General features: G+C 39.5%; 3 protein-coding genes across 4 annotated transcripts; 1 reads left to right on the plus strand and 2 right to left on the minus strand.

Annotated features, from left to right (window-relative positions):
* Positions 1–3,020: 3,020 nt before the first annotated feature.
* On the minus strand, positions 3,021–5,800 carry LOC311149886 (stannin-like). Its single transcript, XM_084187122.1, has 2 exons — positions 5,393–5,800; positions 3,021–4,897 (listed from the first exon to the last, which is right to left on the minus strand). The coding sequence occupies exon 2, from the start codon at positions 4,784–4,786 to the stop codon at positions 4,523–4,525; it is 264 nt and encodes an 87-aa protein (XP_084043248.1). The 5' UTR covers positions 4,787–4,897; positions 5,393–5,800; the 3' UTR covers positions 3,021–4,522.
* Positions 5,801–5,874: 74 nt separating this feature from the next.
* Positions 5,875–8,530, plus strand: LOC311149869 (lipopolysaccharide-induced tumor necrosis factor-alpha factor homolog). 2 transcript variants are annotated; one of them, XM_084187110.1, is made up of 4 exons: positions 5,875–6,013; positions 6,734–6,945; positions 7,268–7,424; positions 7,526–8,530. In XM_084187110.1, exons 2-4 carry the CDS (start codon positions 6,747–6,749, stop codon positions 7,632–7,634), a joined length of 465 nt encoding a protein of 154 aa, XP_084043236.1. In that variant the 5' UTR covers positions 5,875–6,013; positions 6,734–6,746; the 3' UTR covers positions 7,635–8,530. The 2 variants fall into 2 exon arrangements, with proteins under 2 accessions (XP_084043236.1, XP_084043235.1); XM_084187109.1 differs by having other exon boundaries at positions 5,875–5,993.
* A 2,111-nt stretch (positions 8,531–10,641) lies between these two features.
* Positions 10,642–15,058, minus strand: LOC311145124 (mesothelin-like protein). Its single transcript, XM_084181317.1, has 12 exons — positions 14,975–15,058; positions 14,687–14,816; positions 14,410–14,600; positions 14,189–14,279; positions 13,625–13,748; positions 13,325–13,518; positions 13,057–13,212; positions 12,785–12,918; positions 12,196–12,347; positions 11,953–12,047; positions 11,603–11,849; positions 10,642–11,345 (listed from the first exon to the last, which is right to left on the minus strand). Exons 1-12 carry the CDS (start codon positions 15,046–15,048, stop codon positions 11,272–11,274), a joined length of 1,662 nt encoding a protein of 553 aa, XP_084037443.1. The 5' UTR covers positions 15,049–15,058; the 3' UTR covers positions 10,642–11,271.
* Positions 15,059–23,227: the final 8,169 nt, after the last annotated feature.

Raw genomic sequence — 23,227 nt, forward strand, 5'->3', positions numbered from 1 at the left:
CAAGCAACCGCAAACAAGCCTAAGATCACCATGCGCAATGCCAAGCGTTGGCTGGAGTGGTGTAAAGCTCGCCGCCATTGGACTCTGGAGCAGTGGAAACGCGTTCTCTGGAGTGATGAATCACGCTTCACCATCTGACAGACGAATCTGGGTTTGACGGATTTACATTTAAGTCATTTAGCAGACGCTCTTATCCAGAGCGACTTACAAATTGGTGCATTCAACTTAGGATAGCCAGTGGTACAACCACCCTATTTTTAATGGGGGGTGGGGGAGGGGGGGGGTAGAAGGATTACTGTTATAAACGGATGCCAGGAGAACGCTACCTGCACGAATGCATAGTGCCAACTGTAAAGTTTGGTGGAGGAGGAACAATGGTCTGGGGCTGTTTTTAATGGTTCGGGTTAGGCCCCTTAGTTCCAGTGAAGGGAAATCTTAACGCTACAGCATACAATGACATTCTAGATGATTCTGTGCTTCCGACTTTGTGGCAACAGTTTGGGGAAGGCCACTTCCTGTTTCAGCATGACAATGCCCCTGTGCACAAAGCGAGGTCCATGGTTTGTCGAGATTGGGGTGGAAGGACTTGACTGGCCCTGACCTCACACCCCATCAAACACCTTTGGGATGAATTGGAACGCCGACTGCGAGCCAGCCCTAATCACCCAACATCAGTGCCCGACCTCACTAATGCTCTTGTGGATGAATGGAAGCAAGTCCCCACAGCAATGTTCCAACATCTAGTGGAATGCCTTCCCAGAAGAGTGGAGGCTGTTATCGCAGCAAAGGGGGGACCAACTCCATATTAATGCCCATGATTTTGGAATTAGATGTTCGACGAGCAGGTGTCAACATACTTTTGGTCATGTAGTGTATGTTATAGCAATCTGTCAGTCGACACCATTGGTTGCGTGGATGCGTGCCATGTCTGAGCAGGGGAACGTGACCCATATGATATACAGTGCCTATAGAAAGTCTACACCCTCCTTGGATTTCTTCACATTTTATTGTATTACAAAGTGGGATTCAAATGGATTTCATTCTTTTTTTATGATCTACATAAAATACTCAGTCAAAGTGGAAGACAAATTCTAACATTTAAAGATGAATGAAAAATTAAAAACAAATCTACATTTTAGATAAGTATTCACCACCCTTAGTCTTTGGCAGCGATTACAATTTTGAGTCTTGGTTAAGTCTCATAAGAGCTTTGCACACCTGTACTGTGCAATATTTGCCCATTATATTTGCCCAAGCTCTGTCAAGGTGTTGGGGATCATGGCTAGACAGCCATTTTCAAGTCTTGTCATAGATTATCAAGCAGATTTTAAGTCAATTGTAATTTGGCCACTCAGGAACATTCACCATCTTCTTGGTAAGCAACTCCAGTGTAAAACTGGCTTTGTGTTGTGGGTTATTGTCCTGCTGAATGGTGAATTCCTCTCCCAAGTGTCAGGTGTAAAGCAGAACTGAAGCAGCTTCCCCTCTAGTTCTATCCCATTTCTTTTCATCCTGAAAAACTATTTTGTATGATTTGTTACGAATTACAATTCGTATGATATTTTACGAATTGCAATTCGTCACTATATGTTACGAATTGTTGTGGCTAAGGTTAGCTAGGTGGCTAACTGCTAAGCTAGAGGTTAGATTAAAGGGTTAATGTTAGGGGAAGGTTTAGATAACATGCTAAGTAATTGCAAAGTAGTTGCTAATTAGCAAAAATTGTCCGTGATGAGATTCGAATGTGTAACCTTTGGGTTGCTAGAAGTTCGCGTTACACAACCACCCTCCTTTCGTGTTCGCCTTAAGTAACATATCTTATGTAACCATACCAAACGTAACATATCATACTAATTTGAGTGTCCCGGATTTACATTTACTATGTTCGTCTGAGACCAGTTTGCTGTAGCTGTTTTAAAATCACAAATGGCCTCATGGTGACATCCCTACGCAGTTTCCTTCCTGTCCTACAGCTCAATTCAGAGGGACAACTGCATCTTGGATGTGTCTGGGTGGTTTAATACATAATCCACAGCATAATTATTAACTTGACCATGCTTAAAGATATATTAAATGTCTGATTTTGTTATTGTTACCGCTTACTGCCCTTCTTTATGAAAAATCATTGAATGACTAGTCCTTCAGGTTGTGATTTTTTTAAGCCACATTTTACTTTAAACTAATTTAGGCTTGCCTATACAAAGGGGGTGAATACTTATGCAATTACTTTATTTTAGTTATTTCATTTTGTAACAATTTGTAGAATTTTCTTTTCACTGACATTATGGAGTATTTTGTGTAGTTAAATGACAAGTAATTACAATTAAATACATTTAAATCCCACTTTGTAATGTAACAAAATGTGATAAAAGTTCAATGGGGTGTAGACTTTCTATAGGCACTGTAGCAGGTCGCGTTCCCCTGCTCAGACGTTGCATGCACCAACCAATGGTTTCGTGCCACATCATCGACTGTGTCATCGACTGACAGATTGCTATAACATATGATGTGGTTAGCTGATATGTAAAATACCTATTCAGGCGTTTGTAAAGTTTGGCATGTGTCAGCAATGCCTGGGCTGAGGAATGACCTCTGTATTTTGGGTTTGTCCTAACTCTAACTGCTGTCAGGCTATGTGGGAGACGGTGAATCATCCCTCTGCACTGGTATGGCATTTGTTTATTTATTTATGTTCACAAATGTGATGGTCACAAATCTGACAAATGAGAGGAACAGGCTCATGATGTACATAGACTGAATTATTGCAAAAATATTAATTCTCACTTCCTGAATCAAGCTTCAAAAGCAAATCAACCCACTTATTTTGTAAATCTGATCCTAAACTTCAGATACATTTGAGCCTTCCAATGAAGTCTATGCAGACTGCATATTACTTATACAGGTGGTCATAAACGTGATATAGGTAGTACTTTTAAATGTATACTGTATCTCACAAGCTGCCAAACTCTCAAAACAGAAGTGGGGTAACAGTCATCTAAAGTTTTAAAGCAAAACTTATTGGAACCAATACTATTACTATTTGTATAATCATATAAAAATCTACACATTTTCACATTATTTTGATATTTCTCCATCTTATAAACAGCAATAAGAATAACTATCAACAATACATACATGTTAGGAATTAATCTAAAGGTAATCATAAGGCCTATGGACCGATAACATTTAAAGTTGATTTGGAAATGATACAATGGTACATCAAATGACAAAGAGAACAATAGTCTTCATTATGTTATTTTCATTTCATAATACTTTATAACATTGTTTCATCAAATATCAACCTGCTCAGCTACCATAGAATCTGGCCAACAGGATTTCCAATGTTGCAACTGAATATAGAAAAGATGTAATTGGCTCTTGGTAGCTTCTTCACAGGACTTCTCAACCCATGTCAGTTGTAGCAGCTACTAAGGGTCGTAACAGCTACTAAGGGTCGTAGCAGCTACTAAGGGTCGTAGCAGCTACTAAGGGTCGTAGCAGCCACTAAGGGTCGTAGCAGCCACTAAGGGTCGTAGCTACATATGAGGACACCGAGGTACAGACCTCGCCTACATTTTTTTAGGAACAGTCGGGGTCTCAAATTACTGTTGAGAGTTAGAATAGTAGAATACACAAGGTGCAATTTCGAACTTCGTGGTGCATCAGCAGTTTCCCTCTTGTTATATGTCACTCAATTAGCCCATGTCAGTTACATGTTTTAAAGATTGGTAAATTAGTCTAGCCAGCTATGTAAACGTGTAGTAATCATGGCCAAATTTTTGCTGTTCTCCAAATAGTATTTTAGAGTGTGGACCTCACTAAAACTCAGACCCTGGACCCTGTTGTGCTTGTGAAATGTGATGTTTTATCAATGTCTGGTTTTAGTTGAGGCCTGTTCAACCACAGGAGAAAAGAATCAGTATTTTGTACAAGATTATTTAGTAAGTAGCAGCAACAACAGACATATTCGGAAGTGAATCACACTTTGTCTCTTTGGGCAAATTTGGCATTTAGCAAATTATTAAAATTGTTATTAACTCACATTTGAATATTGAAGTTAAACAAAAGTTCAACTTTGCAACAAACAAATTAAGCTAATTTCTAATAATTTCTGAGTAACTTGACATAAAGTAAATTGTTTTGTCATCAATTTGTCATACATTATTCCAACAAGCTCTGAAGAAGGTTATGCCCACTCATTTGCTCAGAGCGCTGTCTAGTGTCTACCGTCACAATTCAGTAATGGATTGCTGAGTTAACAAAAAGTACCAACATCAATCAGATTTACATTTTTGTGTACAAAATATGTACACCTATGAAACATAACAATGAAGTGTTCACAACCTCACATCCTGACTGGGATCCACACAGTGGAATGACAAACAAAAATATCACATTTCCTCATGACATTGAGCTGCAGTCCGTTTATCATCCTTGTTGATGATGATGATCAGCAGGAAATGTGAATGAGGGGCTCCACTTGGTTAATATTAGGTGATGACACGGTTTCTTGATGGCTCAGTTAAGTGTGATTCTCAGTGCCGTTGTGGGCGAGCTTGGTTTTGTGCTCGACTTGAGGGCCCCTGTTGGAGTACTGTACCATCAGGAAGGGCTCCTTGGTCTCGCCATCTCCCACAATGCTCTCCTCATCTTCAGACTGGCCAATCCGCTGCAGGAGCAGGTAGCACCAACATCCGCAGATGAGAACACCGAGGGCAGCAACAGCAATGAGGATCACTACGATTGTCACCACCCCAGTAGTGGGGCTGTGGTCTGTGATGTACATGTTGCAACAGGAAGGTGACTCAGAGCATTGTCACAGAACAGGGGACTTGACAAGGACAGTGTGGTATGATCCCTTGCTGACTCTGGTGTCTTATAGTTCTGCTTGGGAGACCTGGGGGTCACAAAAAGCAAAGAATGTTGAATATTTTACATTTTAAAAAATAACAAAATAAACCCTGTTGTCAGTGCTTGTATCTGCACATCTGAATCTGTTTACTTTGTGTTTACAATGAATCTGCTGACACAACCATAGACGTATGTAATAGGACTCAACACAGAATCCTCTAACCTCCAAATCCATCAAATAAGCAAAAGGCTTGAAATAATTTATTGATACAAAATTAAGTTGATAGCCTACCACCCTGTGGTAGGTAATCATATATTATCTATTGGCTATATTCTGCATAATAGCGTATGGAAATTGCCTGGAAATATACTGCAGGTAGCAATAATGAACTATGAACGGAACGCCTTTATGACATCAATGCCAACGCATCTGATAACTGTGCACTCTGAATCATTGCACATTAATATGCATTTATGTATGTACATACATGATACATCGGGTCCTAACGAGAATCAAGACGCACTAGCTGAGATTCCTTACCATTCCATTGAAACAGACGACGGGATCGCGTGTCTTCATCAATGCGCTATGCAGCAACAGCCCTGCCTGTATCAATACATAAAATGCATGGCTCTTCCGAATGGAACCGATTTCATTCGTAAAAATTCCCAAAACAGTGTATTTAATACACTAGTAGCTACCCATGCAAGAACGGAATTTCAAGGCCCCTGTTTCAGTGCAGGAAATTAGATCATGTGATGCACAATATATCGAATCAAATTTTATTTGTGCTGTCAATCTCTATTTTAAAGCAAAAGTAGTAGCTAGATTATCTTCATTGACAACAAAAAGTAAATGTTTAAAAAATATATCACTTAATTTTTGTCTATGGACATAATTTTGAAAAGTTATAGTTATAGGAGCTCATAGATGTGCTACTGTGTTACCTTCTTGGTCTCATATCAGTCCTAGCTCAATGTTATGTGGTGGTGTCATGCAAATACCCGTAGACGCTCCAGACCAAAATATCACGTGATACATACAGGACGCTTGTTCCTGGAAGTTGCCTCGAGCTACTGTAAAGTAGCATTTTGTTTGGACGTCAAGAAACAGGTTAATTAGCCAACTTTGCTTTCGCTAGGTAAGGAAAAGCTAGTTAGCGTAAGTGTTTTTTTTCTTCTAAAAAGTATGTAGCTACAGTACACTGATACCTTGAGCTCTTGTAAATATTAGTATTAGCTAGCAAGCCGTCATATTTTTGACAGCCATCGATGACGCCTCTCTCACTCAGTCTCGTTTTGACTAGTTAGCTAACCGAGTTGTAGCTATTTGCCCAGCTAGCAAGCCAGCTTGCTTGCTGAATAATTGTAGTAACATGGGCCCGTTGGTCTATAGTCAGTCTTTCACAGGTGCCAGTGGCCACATATGTTTTGGCTAGCTTTCGAAGTTAGGTATTGTCCTGACAAGTTTGTTTTGCTTTGTAACTTAGCTAAGTTAGTTTCCTAGCATACTAGCTAGCTAGCTAAATTAGCTAACAATAATCTAGCCAGACGCGAGTCTTGAGTTACATAACTAACTACCCTTTAATCCAACTACCTCACTAGCATAGTAATTATTAATAATGTTATCATGTTTCATGACTCTTGTATACCTGTTGTATAACGTGGGTTTAAAAGACCCATGTAATAGGATTAAGGTATTATTATCTAACGTTACAGCCTGTAGTTACAGCTGTGACTGTAGCCATGTAGACCTGGCTATCTGATTGTAGTTTATTTACAAAATGTGCTAAGAAATTATGAATCTATCGACCTCCAGTCATTGCAATATAAAGTTAAGGTATGATTTGGTTTTGGTTTTGTCTTTGACTTTTTTTTTTAGCTGATTGCAAGACATGGCAAGTGCACCTCCAGTGGAGACAGCTGGATTTGTGGGGCTCCCTCAGCCACCTTCCTATGAAGAATCAGTGGGTCCTCAGTACCAGGGGCCGGTGCTTCCTCCTGCCTACACCAAATCTACACAGTATCCATACCCAACACAGCCCTATAGTCAAATATATCAACCAACGGCTCACAGTACTAGCAGTCCAATAGGTAAATAAAATCTTCATCACATTGCTTTCACTATGCTGTTCCCTCTTAGGTTGAACTCTCTAGACACACTTGGCTTGAGACAGCTCAAACTGGGCCATCCAAAATGCACTCTTGGTTTCAAATAATCTCAAGTAGCCTAATCCCTATTTTAAACTATTGGTTTGCTTTGCACTTTTAACACAATAGTCTTGGAATCTGATAGGTCTTGATGGATGTTAATAAACAGTGTCTGTGCAAGGGACCTAGCTTATCTCTAGGAGGCTACGTAATGAACGTTAACTTTGAATTTCCTGTTTGGTGATTAACATTCTTTGTTCCTCAGTGTCAGTTCAGACCATTTACGTCCAGCCGGGTGTGGTGTTTGGGGATCTTCCAGTGCAGACGCATTGCCCTGCATGTGCCCAAATGGTGATCACTCGGCTGGAGCACACCTCTGGAACAATGGCCTGGTTAACATGTGCTGGCCTGTTCATTTTCGGGTAAGATTAATTTATCAAGAGTCCCCCTGTATGGTTGTTCATAGTCCTGAAAAGTCCCATTTTGAATGGGCTGCATAATCTGATCTTTTGTTTTTTTCTAGTTGCATCTATGGCTGTTGCCTGCTTCCTTTCTGTGTGGATGGTTTGAAGGATGTGACACATCGATGTCCCAACTGCAACAACGTCCTTGGAGAACACAAACGGCTTTGATAATGCCATTTGAAAAGAGTAGTCTCTCTATTGAGCATGCAACCTTGCAGCCTGTCTCTATCTTGAATTGTCTAATTACAAATACTGTGTTAAACATGCATATTTTGATGATGGTCATCATGTAGTCTACATCAGGGGTACTCAACTCTTACGCTATGAGATCCGGAGCTGCTGGTTCTGTTCTACCTTATAATTAATTGCACACCACGTCTAAATCAGTCCCTGATTAGAGGGTAACAATAAAAAAATGCAATGGAACTGGCTTTGAGGTCCAGAGTTGAGTTTGAGTGGTCTATATATTACCTTTATTAAGAGCTTTGTCCACTAGATAACTATCTAGATAATTTGTCAATATTGCACTTTCAAATGAAGGATTCTATTATATAATTGTATATATGCAGTCAGTTTAAATAGTAATGTGCACACAATGTTGGTAGGGTAAGACTGGTTGATTATTGTAACTGTACATTTTTATAGGATCTATATGTATCTTTCATAATCCAACTGCAACATGACTACCTGTTAAGACTACCTTTTTATACAGTCTTATTGTGATGGTTACTGGTAAGTGGTAAGCAAGCTCATCGTACAAACTGCCCTAAGTAGATCCACTTGTTGAACGAATGAATGGCTTTGTTGTAAGTTATGCAGTGGAATAAGTATTATTTTAGGATGTTTTGATTGATTGAAATCCAGGCACCTTTGAGCAGTCCCTCAAAATAATATATTTTTTAAGTCCATGGATTCACAAGGGTGTCATTGATTGTATAGGCCCTATTTGTTTATTTTCATTCATCACATACAATTGTGTGCTTCTGTAGAATTCACTTAATGGCATTTTTTTCAAATGTGTATGTATGGCATAAGCACAAATAAATGATAATTTTACCACATTGTTCATTCTTTATAATGTAAATGATTTGTATTCTGTTTGAGTTTGTGCTTTTTTGCCCGGACTAGCTTTTTTCATCATATCCCCTCCTCCAGCACTTCTGACAGGTTTTTAGTGCATTATATGCATATATTATAGCCTAATAAACAGTGTTAGGCTATAATATATGCATATAAACACTTTCTTTCATAAAGTGTTGGGCACGTACTTCTTTGCTATGGTCCATTACCTTTGGCAATTAAATATCAGGCAGGCCAGTAACCGCCCAGAACCAGCAGCAGTCTTTACATTTTGCTAAAAAAAAAAATGAATGAAAACACAAACAGGCATTGACAAGGACAACTACCACCCGAGCCACTGTCTGTTCACCCCGCTATCATCCAGAAGGCGAGGACAGTACAGGTGCATCAAAGCTGTGACCGAGAGACTGAAAAACAGCTTCTATCTCAAGGGCATCAGACTGTTAAACAGCCATCACTAGCACAGAGGCTGCTGCCTACATACAGACTTGAAAATCACTGGCCACTTTAATAAATGGAACACTAGTCACTTTAATAATGTCACTTTAATGTTTACATATCTTGCATTACCCATCTCATATGTATATACTGTATTCTATCCTATCTATTGCATCTTAGACTATGCCACTCTCATAAATGATAATGAAATTGCTCATCCATATATTTATATATCCATATATTCTTATTCTATTCCTTTACTTAGATTTGTGTGTATTAGGTTTTTGTTGTAGAACTGTTAGATATTACTTGCTAGATATTGCTGCACTGTCGGAACTAGAAGCACAAGCATTTCACTACGCTCGCAATAACATCTGCTAACCATGTGTATGTGACCAATACATTTAATTTGATTTTGATTTGATAGCAACATACTGCTGATCCTTCTACGTGAGCGTTTGCTGAAGGTCTTCCACCTCAAACTTCCACATTCTTCTGTGAATCGCAGAGCGTTCAGAGAGGTCTGCCATCTTCACCGCGCGCAGGACAGGTTCTGGAGAGAGGGCCTGGATCATCCCCATCACCATGACATAGTTACCTGGGTAAAATCAGGAGGTAACAAATCAAGGGTTTTGTGCAATTCTGTACATATTTTAGCTGCAGCTAGAAGGAAAATAAAGGTGCATCTCACCCTGAAGTAGGCATGGGTTGCCCTTAGGAATGTTGTTGACACCATTGACAACGAATGTCCCTGTCTCGTCCAAAAGAAGCACTGTGTTGTGATCCGACCGAACTTCCAGTACTGTCCCTTGCATCCAAACCACAGAGACTACAAGTGCAGTGTTTTTCCATTGTCCCAGTCTTTTTATATTACATTCGAGCTTGCCATTCAATCGATTATCTTTCCCCTCTCGGAGTTGGCTGGAAAGAACTTTGATAGGAGGACTTTTCTTATTTTGTCCTGAAATGAGCCCAGTGGAGTCCATGCAATCTGCGAGTGAAAACTTTCAAACGAGTTAGTTATAAAAAATATTCCCTGTGACCTTTAGACGTCATTGTGACCAATAACCCGGATGTTGATTTGAACGTTTTAAAATAAAAGCACCTCGGATTGGTTGCATACGTGGGGCTAACAATGGGTAGTATGAAAGATTATACATATACTGACAATGGGAGTCGTTGTCCACAAAGCAGCACGGTGGGTTGTCTAGCTCCCGCCTATCCTTTCTTTGGATTGGTGGAGACATTTCATTAATGTAATCCTGTTTGAATATTCGTTGAGGGTTGTTGACGTCAACCGCCTGTATTTATTGGAGAGAGACGCTATGCTACTAGCCTCATGCAATTAATATGCATAGCCATCTCAGATAACTCCGATATAAAGTTTTTTTCTCTCAAAGTTGCCGGGATGTCACGTGTCCTACTTATATCAGTACACTCGTAACAATTTAAGAAAGTCATATTCGATCAAATAAACCTCACGTAGCAAATAAGCCATTATTTTTTTGTTGTTGAACAAATTCGACACTCATTGGCCACCATTGGCGAAACAACGCCACCTGCTAGAGAGAGAAAGAGTTTCCGCCGAGTTGAGCCGCTCCTCTTTTTCTCTGGTATTTTCACTTGTGTGATGATGGGCATAGAGAACACAAGCTTTGTCGAACCCATTTGATTTATTTGATCCTGATTGACCCATGCAGTTTCTTAGGCCTATCACTATTTTGAACCATCAAATGAACAAAATAAAACCATGGTCCGTAAATAATAATGACATTGATGAGCAAATATAAAACTAGAAAATCAAATTGGACACTTTTTCATGAATTGAATAGTCACACCTTTCTCTCTTTCTTTGAGAAAAGCATTTCTGGCAAGTTAAAGTGAAATGTGGCTATTTTTTCCCAACCAGAGGCTCTTCTTAGTAAAACAAACAACAGAACACCCTCATATTAATTTGTATTTCTTTCCCATCCCCAATATACAAAATGAAATAAACAAAAATCATTATAAAAAAAAAAAGATTAAATAGTTGATAAATAACCTACAGTAGTGATATGAATATGATTGATTAACCAATTGAAAATACAATTGGAGCAATGGTTGATAAAACATTGCATATTATATGGCATATTTATTGCATATTGCACTCATTTGGCTGTCAAAGATAATGTCAGCTTTAATGTCTTCTTTAAAAATAGATTCCAAAAATAGATTTAATATTATGACCGTGATATGATAATTATGTAACCTGGTCTAAATTATAATGCTTCTATTGCAATGTTATAATCTACATTTGCACTGCAATGAACAAGATACCAAACAGGAAAAGCAGAGGAGCTGGATATGTGCCTCTGCTCTGGCCTAAAAGACATCGAGAGAGAACAGAAAAACAAGGTTAAGATTTGCATGTCTTCTGTCATTACTGTTACTATATGTTCCCAAACACATTCCTATACATTATAAGTACAATTATGTTTACGGTACATTACAGAGCAGATAACTAATTTCCCCTCTTTGCAAACCAAATTATTTCAACACTTTCTAAGGGAATCACATTTTTAAATGGATTTAGCACGGGCGAAGCATGCTAACCATTAATGCAACGTTTGACACCTTACCGGAAGTTGTTTTGATGATGGTGGTGGCAGTAGTTGTCATCGTCACTGCTGGTGTGATGGGGGTGGTGTTTGAATCTGTTCCATTCGTTGGTACCACCCTTCCTCCGGTCAGACCGATACCCAGCTTGTCAAGCTCAGACTGTAACTGCTTTGAGACCCAGTTCTTCACTACAGTGTTATTCTCAAAGGTTTTCATGTCATTTAGGTTGGAGCCGAGGAGTCCAGACACTTCACTCACATTAAGATCCTATTTAGAGGCCGAGAATTACAGAAAAAAATGATAAGATGCCAGTGAATTGAGTCACTGCCATCACAGGTCATTGATTAATGGTATGGGAATGAGCACATACCTGGACGACAGTTGAATCCAAACCAACAAAAGTGGAGATGTCCATGCTAACATTGAGCCCAGACAGACTCCGTATGTAGCTGGTACTGGCACCTCCTAAAGAAGGGCAACGAACATGGTGAGAATGGCATAGGGGTTCTTTAATGTCACCACCGAGCGAACTAAATATTTGCAATAACTTTTATTACAGGATATCCTAGAAATAATCGCTTTTCTGTATGTATCCAGAAAAGGGAACCCTTACCCAGGTATGGCTGAATGAGCTGGTAGGATGTTATCTGATCTGCAGTGGCGCGGGTTTGGACGAAGTTGATAGGGAAGGCGATCTCAGCTACTGCAAATAATGCCTTCTTATGCGCTGAGGAACAGTTAGTGATTTCCAGAGCATCTGCATCTCTGTTGTGTTCAAAAGGCACAAGAAAAACACAAACTATGAACATGCAAAAATAAAAGCATGTGAAAATGTTCCAACATAATTAACCCTCCCGTTGTCCTAGGGTCAAAATGACCCGCCACTGTGTTGAACCAACTTTATTTAATTTTTATATTTTTTGGATCATTTGTGAGAAGGAGGCAGTGATACTTTCTTTAAAGTCTCACTGCCTCCTTCTCACAAATGATCCCAAAAATATAAAAATGTAATAAAGTTGGTTTAACACAGTGGCGGGTCATTTTGACCCTAGGACAACGGGAGGGTTAAGGAGCGTTTAGGCCTGGATCCTCTGTCGAGGTCAAACACTGCCAGAGCACAAGATAAATGTGAAGTGGAGTGACTTGCATGACTCGACCACAAGGTGTCTCTCTTACACAGCAAGATCTGTAGATGATCTTACCTGAGACTGTCATTTCTGATGCCTTGCAACACACTGGGGTCCAGTGCACATAGGTTAGGCCCTCCAATTGAATTCAGTTTAGAGGCACCAAGCGAATTGCCAGCACTTAAGAACTTGGTGACAATAACTTTGGCCTGAAATTGAAAAGGAAGAAGAAAGATACATTTAAATCGAAAAGCCACTCATACACATCTTTTAGAAGCAAAATGTTTATCATGTTTTTTTTAAACACCATTTAAAGACGTTGTTGGTGTAAAGTTAAATAACCCTACTTTGCCGGAGTCCCATTCTCCATTGTCATTGTCCATCAGTGCTGCCAGTGTGTCCACTGTAGTGATGTTCCACTTGTTGATCTGCTCTATGGAGGCCACACGAGACACTGACCCAAGCACCTGAACCTGCTGGTCTGAGAGACCTTCGGGGTACGCCTGGTGGACAAGACCACACCATAAAGAGCTGTTACCGAATGACCACCTCTTGGCAGACTTTGAGTTTGAAATCTGTTGTGATTTCCTGTTTTGTGTCAGTAAAGTTTTATACCTGGTGTAGCTTCTCCAAAATGACCTGTTGCATGCCATCATCATCTATCTTCTCAGTCAGGCTGGCCAGATTGTCCATTACTACTTGGGTGCTCAGACAGTGGTTGAACGTGGTGGTCTCATACCCAAAGGGGAACGCGTCATCACTTATGGTCACTTGAGTAATGTTGCCAAGGGAGTCTGGACATGCATTTACTAAAAAGACAAGTATTGAAAATAAATGTGATCATTCATGTCATAGAGGAGCCTCCACTATTAAACCACAGAACAGCTATATTGACCTGATATTATTTAAACCTACCAGTGCTTCGTTTGGATCGCAAAGACATGGTGCATGCTTTAAACAGCTTGTTCAGTTTCCTCTTCTCTGTCTTGTTTGTACGCAGTCTTTTCATGAATTTCTTCAGGAACATTCTTTTATTTAGCTGTGTCAGTCAAAACAGAACACATTAAGAAATAAGAAATGCATAAAAGGTAAATGAGAGCTTTTCAAATTGAGATGGGTAACAATCTCAAATTATGTGAGGTCATTCAAAAGATAGGAGTAATACAAAATAATAATGTTTACATACTGCTTTACTCATCTCAGATGTATATACTGTATTCTATTCTAATGTATTTTAGACAATGCCACTCCGACATTGCTCGTCCTAATATTTATATATTTCTTAATTCCATTCTTTTACTTTTAGATTTGTGTGTATTGTTGTGAATTGTTAGATACTACTGCACTGTTAGAGCTAGAAACACAAGCATATCGCTACACCCGCAATAACAGCTGCTAAATATGTGTATGTGACCAATACAATTTGATTTGATTTGAAAATAATGTCAAAGTGCTATGCAATTGTCATGTATAGTATACCGTGCTGATGTGTCTCCAGAAGTTTTCTCTTAAGTACAATGGAAGAATGTCAAGCTGCTCTAGAGTGGCCACATTCCATGTACTTGGGTTTCTGAACAGATAAGAATAAATGCAGACTGATTAAGACAAAATCAATCGACAAAAATGCATTCATTTTTCAATTCATGCGTATCTACATGAACACAAATCAGCACAGCTCCGATAGCAACAATGTGACATACCCATATGTGGTCTTGCCACTGCAGATAACATTCTCCATAGCTGTAATCTGCTTATCTGAGAAGTCATTGCAGTTCTTTAGTTTCTCCAGGATGTAAAAGTCAGAGTTCTGAATGTAGTTCTCATCCAGAGTACAGGCCATGTTGCCCAGGACCTCGACATGATCTCGACTGAGCTGTGTCCCTTGGATGTTCTGGAATAAATCAAATGTCGTCATAATCACTGCTTTTAAACATTCAGTCATATACTTGTGTCTTTCGTTTTGAATACATAACTTACCAGGCACTTTTTGGCATTGTTCAGTAGCTCAACCTTTCTTCCATCCAACGTGCTGGACAGGACGGAGAAGTCTGCTCTTCCTGTTTCAGTGAAGTAGGATCTGCAGTTGGTCTGTTGTATGTTGGTGTAGCTGGAGAAAAATACAAACAGTTTACATTGTCTTTATGCTTCATTTATATAGCATTTTCATTTGGTTATGTCAGCGTAATAAACTAACAGTAATTTAACTAACATTAGTTACCCTCATTTACAATGTATTTTACAATGTCAGTGACATGACCAACTTACCTGTAATACAGCAACATATCTGATGGATAGTTGACAAAATCTTGAGGACTTTCATCTTTGACGTTGTTCCACATGCAAGTTAGCTGTAAAACAAAATGTCACTTTCTCATATGTCAGTAAAATAAGCTCCTTGAAAACAGAGAAACATATTCAATCAAAACTTGTTACTGGGTTTCCAGTAACTACTGTCATTCTTGTGCTGAGAGAATACATGCTTGGATTCATGTAGCCATGAAAAATAAATAAAAAACATTTGCATTATAATTCATACAGGCACATTAACAATGTAATCTGGAGGCCTGGCTACCAGTTTTGATTGAGTAGGGCCCTTTAGTTGATGTAGAGAAAGTTTTTATTTTTAATATTCACCTGTGTCTCCTTGAGAACCACCTTTCTTCGACCGACCCTACGTCTGCAAGCTCTGATGAAACGTTTAATTTTTGTTTTGGCGAAGGTCTGGACACGAGAGCAAGTGAATCCTTGAAGAACATACTCAGAAAGGCTATAAAGAAATCAATGGAGTACATTCATTAGAGTTAATACATTAACTATAAATGTCATCAAACCACTTTTTGTTCAAGTACATAATAAAAATGTATCCCCATGGGAAAATGCTACATTTGTATGATTTCTGCTCAGCTATTGGTCAGGACCGACATTCTCTAAACACTGTTACACTTACTCATCAGGCTCATCCAATCCATTTGCTACTGTATCAAAGAACAGCACTGCCTATAAATGAAACAGAGAGAAACAGAGGTGTAGACACATTTATAGACGTATAATACACATGTTCACCATTGTATAATTGTGTAAATGTTGAAGGTCTACACAGCTTTTGAATACTACAAACCCCTCAATACCTGCTGAGGTTTCCATTTTTTCTTGTTGATGTTCAGAGCAATGAGTGTTTGATTTCCAGTTGTTGGGAAATTCAGTAGATTCCTGGGAATTTCGGTTGCCATTTCATCTGGGACATTGACTATCAGTTGCGTTGGTGCCGTGTCATCTGAGATGATCTGAATAAGTAATACAAAAACATGTCAACATTTCTAAATGAATACTGTTATTATGATTGATTACCCTTGATTTTTTCATAACACATTTCAATGAGGCATGTAGAACCTATAAAAAGCTATTATCATTACATTAGATACACTATTATACTCATACTGAAAAATATTGGGTGGGAAATTTATAACGCCTACTTCACATCAGTTAGTCTAGCTACTGTTAGCTAGCCAAGTACATACCTTATTAACATAGATCTGTTGCACAATTTTTGGAGCAGTCAGCATGTTGGTAACAAATGTTGGGTTGGCGGATGTTGTTAGAACCTGCTTCGCGGGTATTGCGGTGAGTGTTTGGGTAGGAATACCTCCCACTAAAGAGCCCAGGTTTATTAGACTGCTGGAATTGTTTATCTGAAGAAAGAGAACATTGAATTATTAAATATCCTCTAGAGTGGAGGTAGAAAGGATGGAATGGTTTAAAGCAGGAATCATGGTTGTGAATGATGCTCACAATCAATACGCCACCAGCAATAAACCTATTAAGAAGTGAATCACCTGGAAGTTTTGGGTGATGAGAATCTGTATGATGGACAAGGACTGTCCCAAGTTCCATCCAGAAATACTGCTCAGAGTACTCAAGGATTGTAAAATCACACTGGGCGGGGCTGTAGTGATCTGGCCAGTGGTCAGACTTGTGACCTGCGGGCCCAGGGCCGTGATTGATCCCAGACTGACAATTTGGATATTCGATGCCAGTGCGGAATAAATCTGGAAGGAAATGACATCAGCAAAGATTAGGTAACAGTATCACTTAACCAATCAATGGATTGTGATAACATGGAAATAATGGCTCATACTGTAACATTTAATTTACTTGTGTTCAAAACACAGGTCTAAGGTTAAGATGAAACAAAAATGGAGACAGATCACGATGGTGCTCACCTCTGAGTCCACGTTATTACAGGATTGGTTCAGGTTGCCCAAGACAACCACACTCTCTGACTCATTGAGCTTAGAGTAAGCGGAAGCTGGGACATAACATTGTAAGTGTGGTGGAAGCCTAAAGATATGGGAATAAAACAAAAATATGAAATAAAACACTGAGTAACACTTTCTTGGATTAGAATTTCCCCATAGCGTCACTCAGATTCAATGTAGACTGTTGTCTGTTATCATACCCTTGACATAAACGCAATAAATAAAGTAAGTTAGTAACATAAAACCAATGATTTTAGTGGCTACTGTTCCAAACTCACTGCAGTGGGAGGAAGTTGGAGTTCTGCAGGAAGATAAGCTCAGTATAGCGTTTAGTCAGATTTTGAGGAGCTCCAGCGAAATTGAACAACTCAATGTTGACAGGGTTCACGGCAAATAGTTGTAGCTGTAAAAACCAAACAAAAAGACAAACCTTTGGTTATGTATTTTTGGTAATGTATGATGTCCCTTCATCAAAACAGGCAGGTGCATAGGCTTACCGTTGACTCTGAGCCAAATGTGTTGAAGTCTTCAATGGTCACAAAGGTGATGAACACACCAATGTAGTTAAGGAACCAGGCGGTGGAGTTGAGCTTTGGGTCAGTGGGACTATAACACTTGGGTGCTGCTGAACCTACAAGTCACAAATCAATAAATATGTGTTTAATGTATTTGATGTGAGAAATCATTTTAGCACAAGTTACACCAAATCAATTTTATTAAAATGGCATACATCCTTGAGGAATATCTGTCATGAAGCAGAATTTATGAATATTCTTTGGTAACAGCCTTTATGTTGAAAAATATCCATTCATGCAATTTGTAAAGTACAATATAAATATATGTATAATGTAAACTGGAGTAATCAGTAGTCAGTACTAAAACACTCACTTCCTGTGTTGAGGTAGGTCTTTATGGTGTTGTACGCATCATCTTGAGTTATGGCTGAGCTGTTGAAAGTGAGGTTGCTTCCCAGTACAGATACACTGTCAAAACCACAGCAGACAGTCATCAAACTTTTCTTCCTTTTATTCACATTAAATTATGTAGATATTTCTGTGTAATAGCATCAGCAAATGTAATGTATTTCCAGTGTGGTAGCTTACAGTCTCCTGAAGGGTAAGCAGGAGGCGTTGAGTGTGTCAGAGGACTGGAGCAGGTCTCTGTTGAGGAACTTCAGGTAGTTCCTCAGCCTGTTGTCAAACCAGCGGTCAACCTCAGCCTTGTCATCAGTGGTCAGAGCCAAAGGCCAGACGCAGGGCAGGACTGGACGCTTCACATCATCTGGAAGAGTCTCCTACAGACAGATAATGATCAAAGTCAAATGATTAAGAGAACGCATCATTTAACAGAGGTTTTTCTTTCGGTAAATCCTAAGAAAGGGATACTCAGAGAGAGGGAGTGAGTGCTTGAAAATGGTGACCACAATCAGCAGTGTGTGTCCTTACGGTTTCCAAGAACTCAGGAGTTTTTTTGTAGTTTCGGAAGATTGTGCAGAGCTTAGTCTTGTTGTCCACCACCTCTGGCTTCCTGAGGAAGGTACCGAGCTCTGAGGGATGCATGGTGTTGAGCAGCTGGAAACACAGATAGCATATGATACACAGTGACTTTCTAGGCCAGAACACACTTTCCAAAAGTTGAAGTGTAGCTGAAACACGTTAAATGTACTGTACCTCAGATTCCCGCTGTGGTGGAATAAGGGAGAGGAAGTTGGTCAACTTTGGGAATGGAAAGTTGAGGAAGGATTGTCTCAGGAACACGAAGAAGCTGTTGTTCCTATAGCAACGTAGTGGAATTGATTCTGCGGACAATGAAATACTGTAAATTATCTCATCCCTCATTTGGTCCAAAACTGCGGCCCTCAGACCATGGTATATAAAACACATTATTGTATATTATCATGTATTTAGGGAGAATTATAGAGAAGGATCATGAGAAGCTATTACTGTTACTGGTAACTAGTACTTTGTTGAGGGAAAATGTACTTGCTACGATTGTAATATGTTGTTGTCTCACCTAGCTGTCTGGAAAGATAAACCCATTTTGAATGGTAGATAATATTTGTGCATCTCTGAGCATTGTCTATTGATTCCTGGGGTTATTTCATGTTTTCATGTGTATCTGAGCTATTGCCATTCAAGCAGGCAGAAATACAGCCGATATGACGAGTTTTGCATGATATGATGACATAAAACATTTAAATACTGTAGGTCAGTTAATGGTATGACAAGACAATTCTACAGGTTAACCTATGAGATAATGACTAGGTGAATACCTCTGAGAGACATGATGATTTGATGCTGGACAGCAGCCTGTGTGCCATTGGACAGCGATGGTAGGATCGAGTTCAGCAACTTCACTCTGTAGATGACAGAAACCAGAAAGAGCACCCATTGATATGCATTATCAAGAACAACTAAGAGCAGTAATGTACTGTACACGAAGGTCAGTTGCAAACATGCATCACATTATTGGAAATTATTAGTGTTTCTATAATACACTGTGCTGATCTTACAGTTCTTGGCTGGTGTTGCAGTCTCTGTGTCTGACGATGTTGAAGAGGGGGGCCACATGCTCCTCTGTCAAGTTGGGTAACAGGGGGCGGAGTCTCTGACCCAACCACACCAGCACCTCGAGGTCTTTGATGGAGGGATCTGATAGGTTGGCATTGTTAAACACCTGCTGGAGCAGCACCTGGCGCACATCCACCGGAAGGTGAAGACCCTGAAGGACAGAAGCACATGAGAAGATTGTACTAAGCAATGGTATATAGGAAATAAGGCAGTGGTATAAGAATTGACCATGGACATCACTCATCCATACCTCAACAGCTGGAGAAACGATGTCAAAGAACTCGCCCAGATCTCTTGTAAGCACATGGATCAGTATGATGTCGACATCTCCAGGGTTTCTAAGCTGACCAGGGGTGGAGGCCACCTCCGCCAGCTGCCTGGGGCTCAGCATAGGCAGGACATCCACCTACACAGTGAAATAAGAACATGGATTCAGACTGGTTACAAATGGCTCTTGGATGAATCAGTAAGTTCAAAAGGTCAAAATCATGAACTAGTACCAACCACTGAGAAGTTTCCATGCAGTCGTTTGAGTTCTTCTAGGGGGGCAAAACCAACAAACGGCCCAAAGTACTTTTTAAGCCAGTCAGTGCTGTTGGTTGAGTTGTTGACACAGTTGGGGTCTGAAATAATAAAAAAATATTTTCAAAGACTGGAGAAAAATAGCCGTCTTTCTATCCTAACTGATTACAATTCCTTTGTCTTCACCATGCTTAGTAAAATTACATTTACAGGTATCATTGACGTTGCAGAATTATTTAAATATACCTTCAGTGTCATTGCGCTTCAAGAAGGGCTCAATGAATTCAGTGTAGATCAAAAGCTGTCTTTGTCTGTCCATAGCTGAGTTAGCTGGTTTAGGGTTAGCTGGTTGATGACCTAGAGCTTCCACTCTGCGAAGGCAAAGACACCACATTGAAGTACTAGATCAAGTGAGGGCAAATAGTCAACCACACTGAAATAAAATTGATGTTTTCACATACAAAATCTGGTAGGTCCCACAGGTGAAGTTCTTGGTGCTGAGACAGGACAGGAACTCTCTGGAGGCTTGTGGGAGGAAGGGTTGGAGATTCCCCAGGAACCACTTGCGGGTGTGGTTTGGACTTCTCAGGTCATGCTGACTAAACTGGTCAACTACTACCTCCCCAAGTACATCTAGCACCAGAGAGATGGATGGGCCGCTGGGCTGGTAAGACTGAACACAAAGACAACACAAAGACAACTCAGAAGATGTTCTCTTGGATAAAGACTTTTACCCACAATCTTCTGACTTTACTTTACAAAGACAAATTCAAGAAACTCTTAAAGAATATGTTTCAAAAGAAGCTGTTCAAAAGAGGACATTGTATTATCATATCCTTGTACTCCCTGACGAAGGCCATGCAGCCGAAATGCGTCAGAGTTTTAAAACTTTGTTTCCATTGAACATGGATACAAGTAAAGGCATTTTAATTAATTATATGAAGAGTGCCTTGGTCCTCCTTTCTTCTGGATTTTTTTTACCGTGTTTGAAAACCTGTGAAGAGCCTCGTCAAGAAATGCAGAATTTTTGGTGAAGAACAACTTCCACATTTCTTTGGGATAGGTCATGTTGCCTGACAGTTTGCATTGCAGGATCTCAGAGAGTTGCTCTGGTTTTAGCTGGGTACGCTGAGAGGGCACAAAGAAACACATACATTAAGACATTTATTTTTGGAAATCAATTCATCCACCACCTCAAAAATGTAATCAATCAAATCAAACATGTTGCATGTAGAATGTGGGTTTCATAAATACACACAATGCAGAGTGTCAAACCTGAGGTAGGCAAGCATAATGTTGGATGGTAAAGTTGCAGAGCATATGGGTCATATTCGTGCCAGCCATGCAGTGTTCCACATCAGTGCTGTGAGAAGGGAAATCATATCAGAAACAAGACATACATGAATAAACATAATTTATTTAATGTACTATAGACTATTATAAAGATGTGCTGTGTCTTTAAATTTGTTATGACTGTTGTATAGGGTAAGGGGTATCACTCACATATTCACTCCAGCACAGATGTGGCTCTCTGCAAGAGGAGATGAATATTAATTACTATCAAAGTTCTGAGTTCAAAAATCTGATATGGTGTTCAAAACACTGCCTCACCATTGACTGGGGGGGTCACAGAGCACTGGTGGAAAGAACAGGCATAATGTCAATCTCATGGAATTCAATTCAGTATATTTAATTCGGACCATAGTACATGTATTGTTGAAGAATACAAATTATTTTATTGAAACATAATGATAATATAATGATGTCGTTGAGATTTTTCTCACCCCAAACTTAAAGGGAACGACGTTGCAACCTGATGTAAGACAAAACCAACAACAGATGTCAGGACATGGAAAAATACTACATTGAGTCACAGCTCACAATCACATAATCATATCTAAATCCTGACTCACCCGGAGGAGCAGCATCCATTATGGAGTCCTGTATGTCTCTGATGACTGATACCAAATCAGATGGGGCAGATGCAGCAGCCCTGTCCAGCCTGTTGAATCTTTGATGAGAAATAAAAACTGATGTAATTAACTCTGCTAACATACAAAGTTGTACAGTGTGGGTGTTCTTTTTTTTCAAAAACATTCCTGATACTTACATGCTTCTGAAAGACTCACACTCAAGGTTAGCCTGTGAGAGAGAAAAAAAATCAAAAGGAGTTTAGCAAAACTTCAATATGCCCAACAAATATATAATTTGAAGTGTGCTTAAGGTAGCGACAGTACCCCTCTTATTAGCATCTGCAGGTCATGGAGGAAGTCTCTGAGTCTGGTGTCGTTGTGGAGGTGGTCAAAGACTCTGTTAATAATGTCATCTCTCTGTGGAGGTGGAGTGTGGGGCATCAGCAGCAGTTCTGCTATCTGCTTTGGAGAGAGAGCTGGCAGGGCATCCAGCTGAAAGACAGATGAGACACACATCATTGTCACACTGATGAATATTGTGCTACAAAGACATAATCACGTAGCCTGATCCCTTAAAGACATCCAGTTATAGAAATATTCTGAGTTGGTAGAATGTCATGTAAATGCTTACTGCAGAAAAGTTTCTGTGCAAATCAAAGAAGTGCTGTAGAGGTGGGAAAATTGAAAATCTCCCAAAATATCTCTTAATTGAATCCAAACTCCCATTTGAAGGACATCCCATCATATCTGAAAGAAAAGTATGCAATGTATCGTATTAGCTTGTTCACTCAGTTCAATACATTATTTGAAAAAAGACACACAAAATCAGTCCTAAATGAAACAAATCGCCATATCAAAATAAATACCTGAATGTCTGTGTTTTGAGAGGAATGGGTGAATGAAGCGTGTGTAGACCAGTTTCTGTCTCATCTCATCCATTGATGAGATGTGATCACTCAGTCCCATGACACTGTAAGTAATGAGAAAATCAGGATTCAGAATACACACTTTTGGTATTATCAATAGGATATGTAACATTTATATTGAAGAAGATTATGAAACAAATATGTTGATGAACTGAAAAATGTATTTGTAATTGTCTTTGTGTTGTACATACAGGGCTTGGTAGGCTTGACAGCTGAAGTCTCTAGTGCTGAGGCAGGATAGGTACTCCTCTGACACTGAAGGTAGGAGGGGCCGCAGTCTGATCAGGAACCAGAAGCGGATGAAGTTCTCATCACCAAGGTTCTCAGCACT

This window comes from Coregonus lavaretus, assembly GCF_964263955.1.
Source record: "Coregonus lavaretus genome assembly, chromosome: 2".
Lineage (NCBI taxonomy): Eukaryota > Metazoa > Chordata > Actinopteri > Salmoniformes > Salmonidae > Coregonus > Coregonus lavaretus.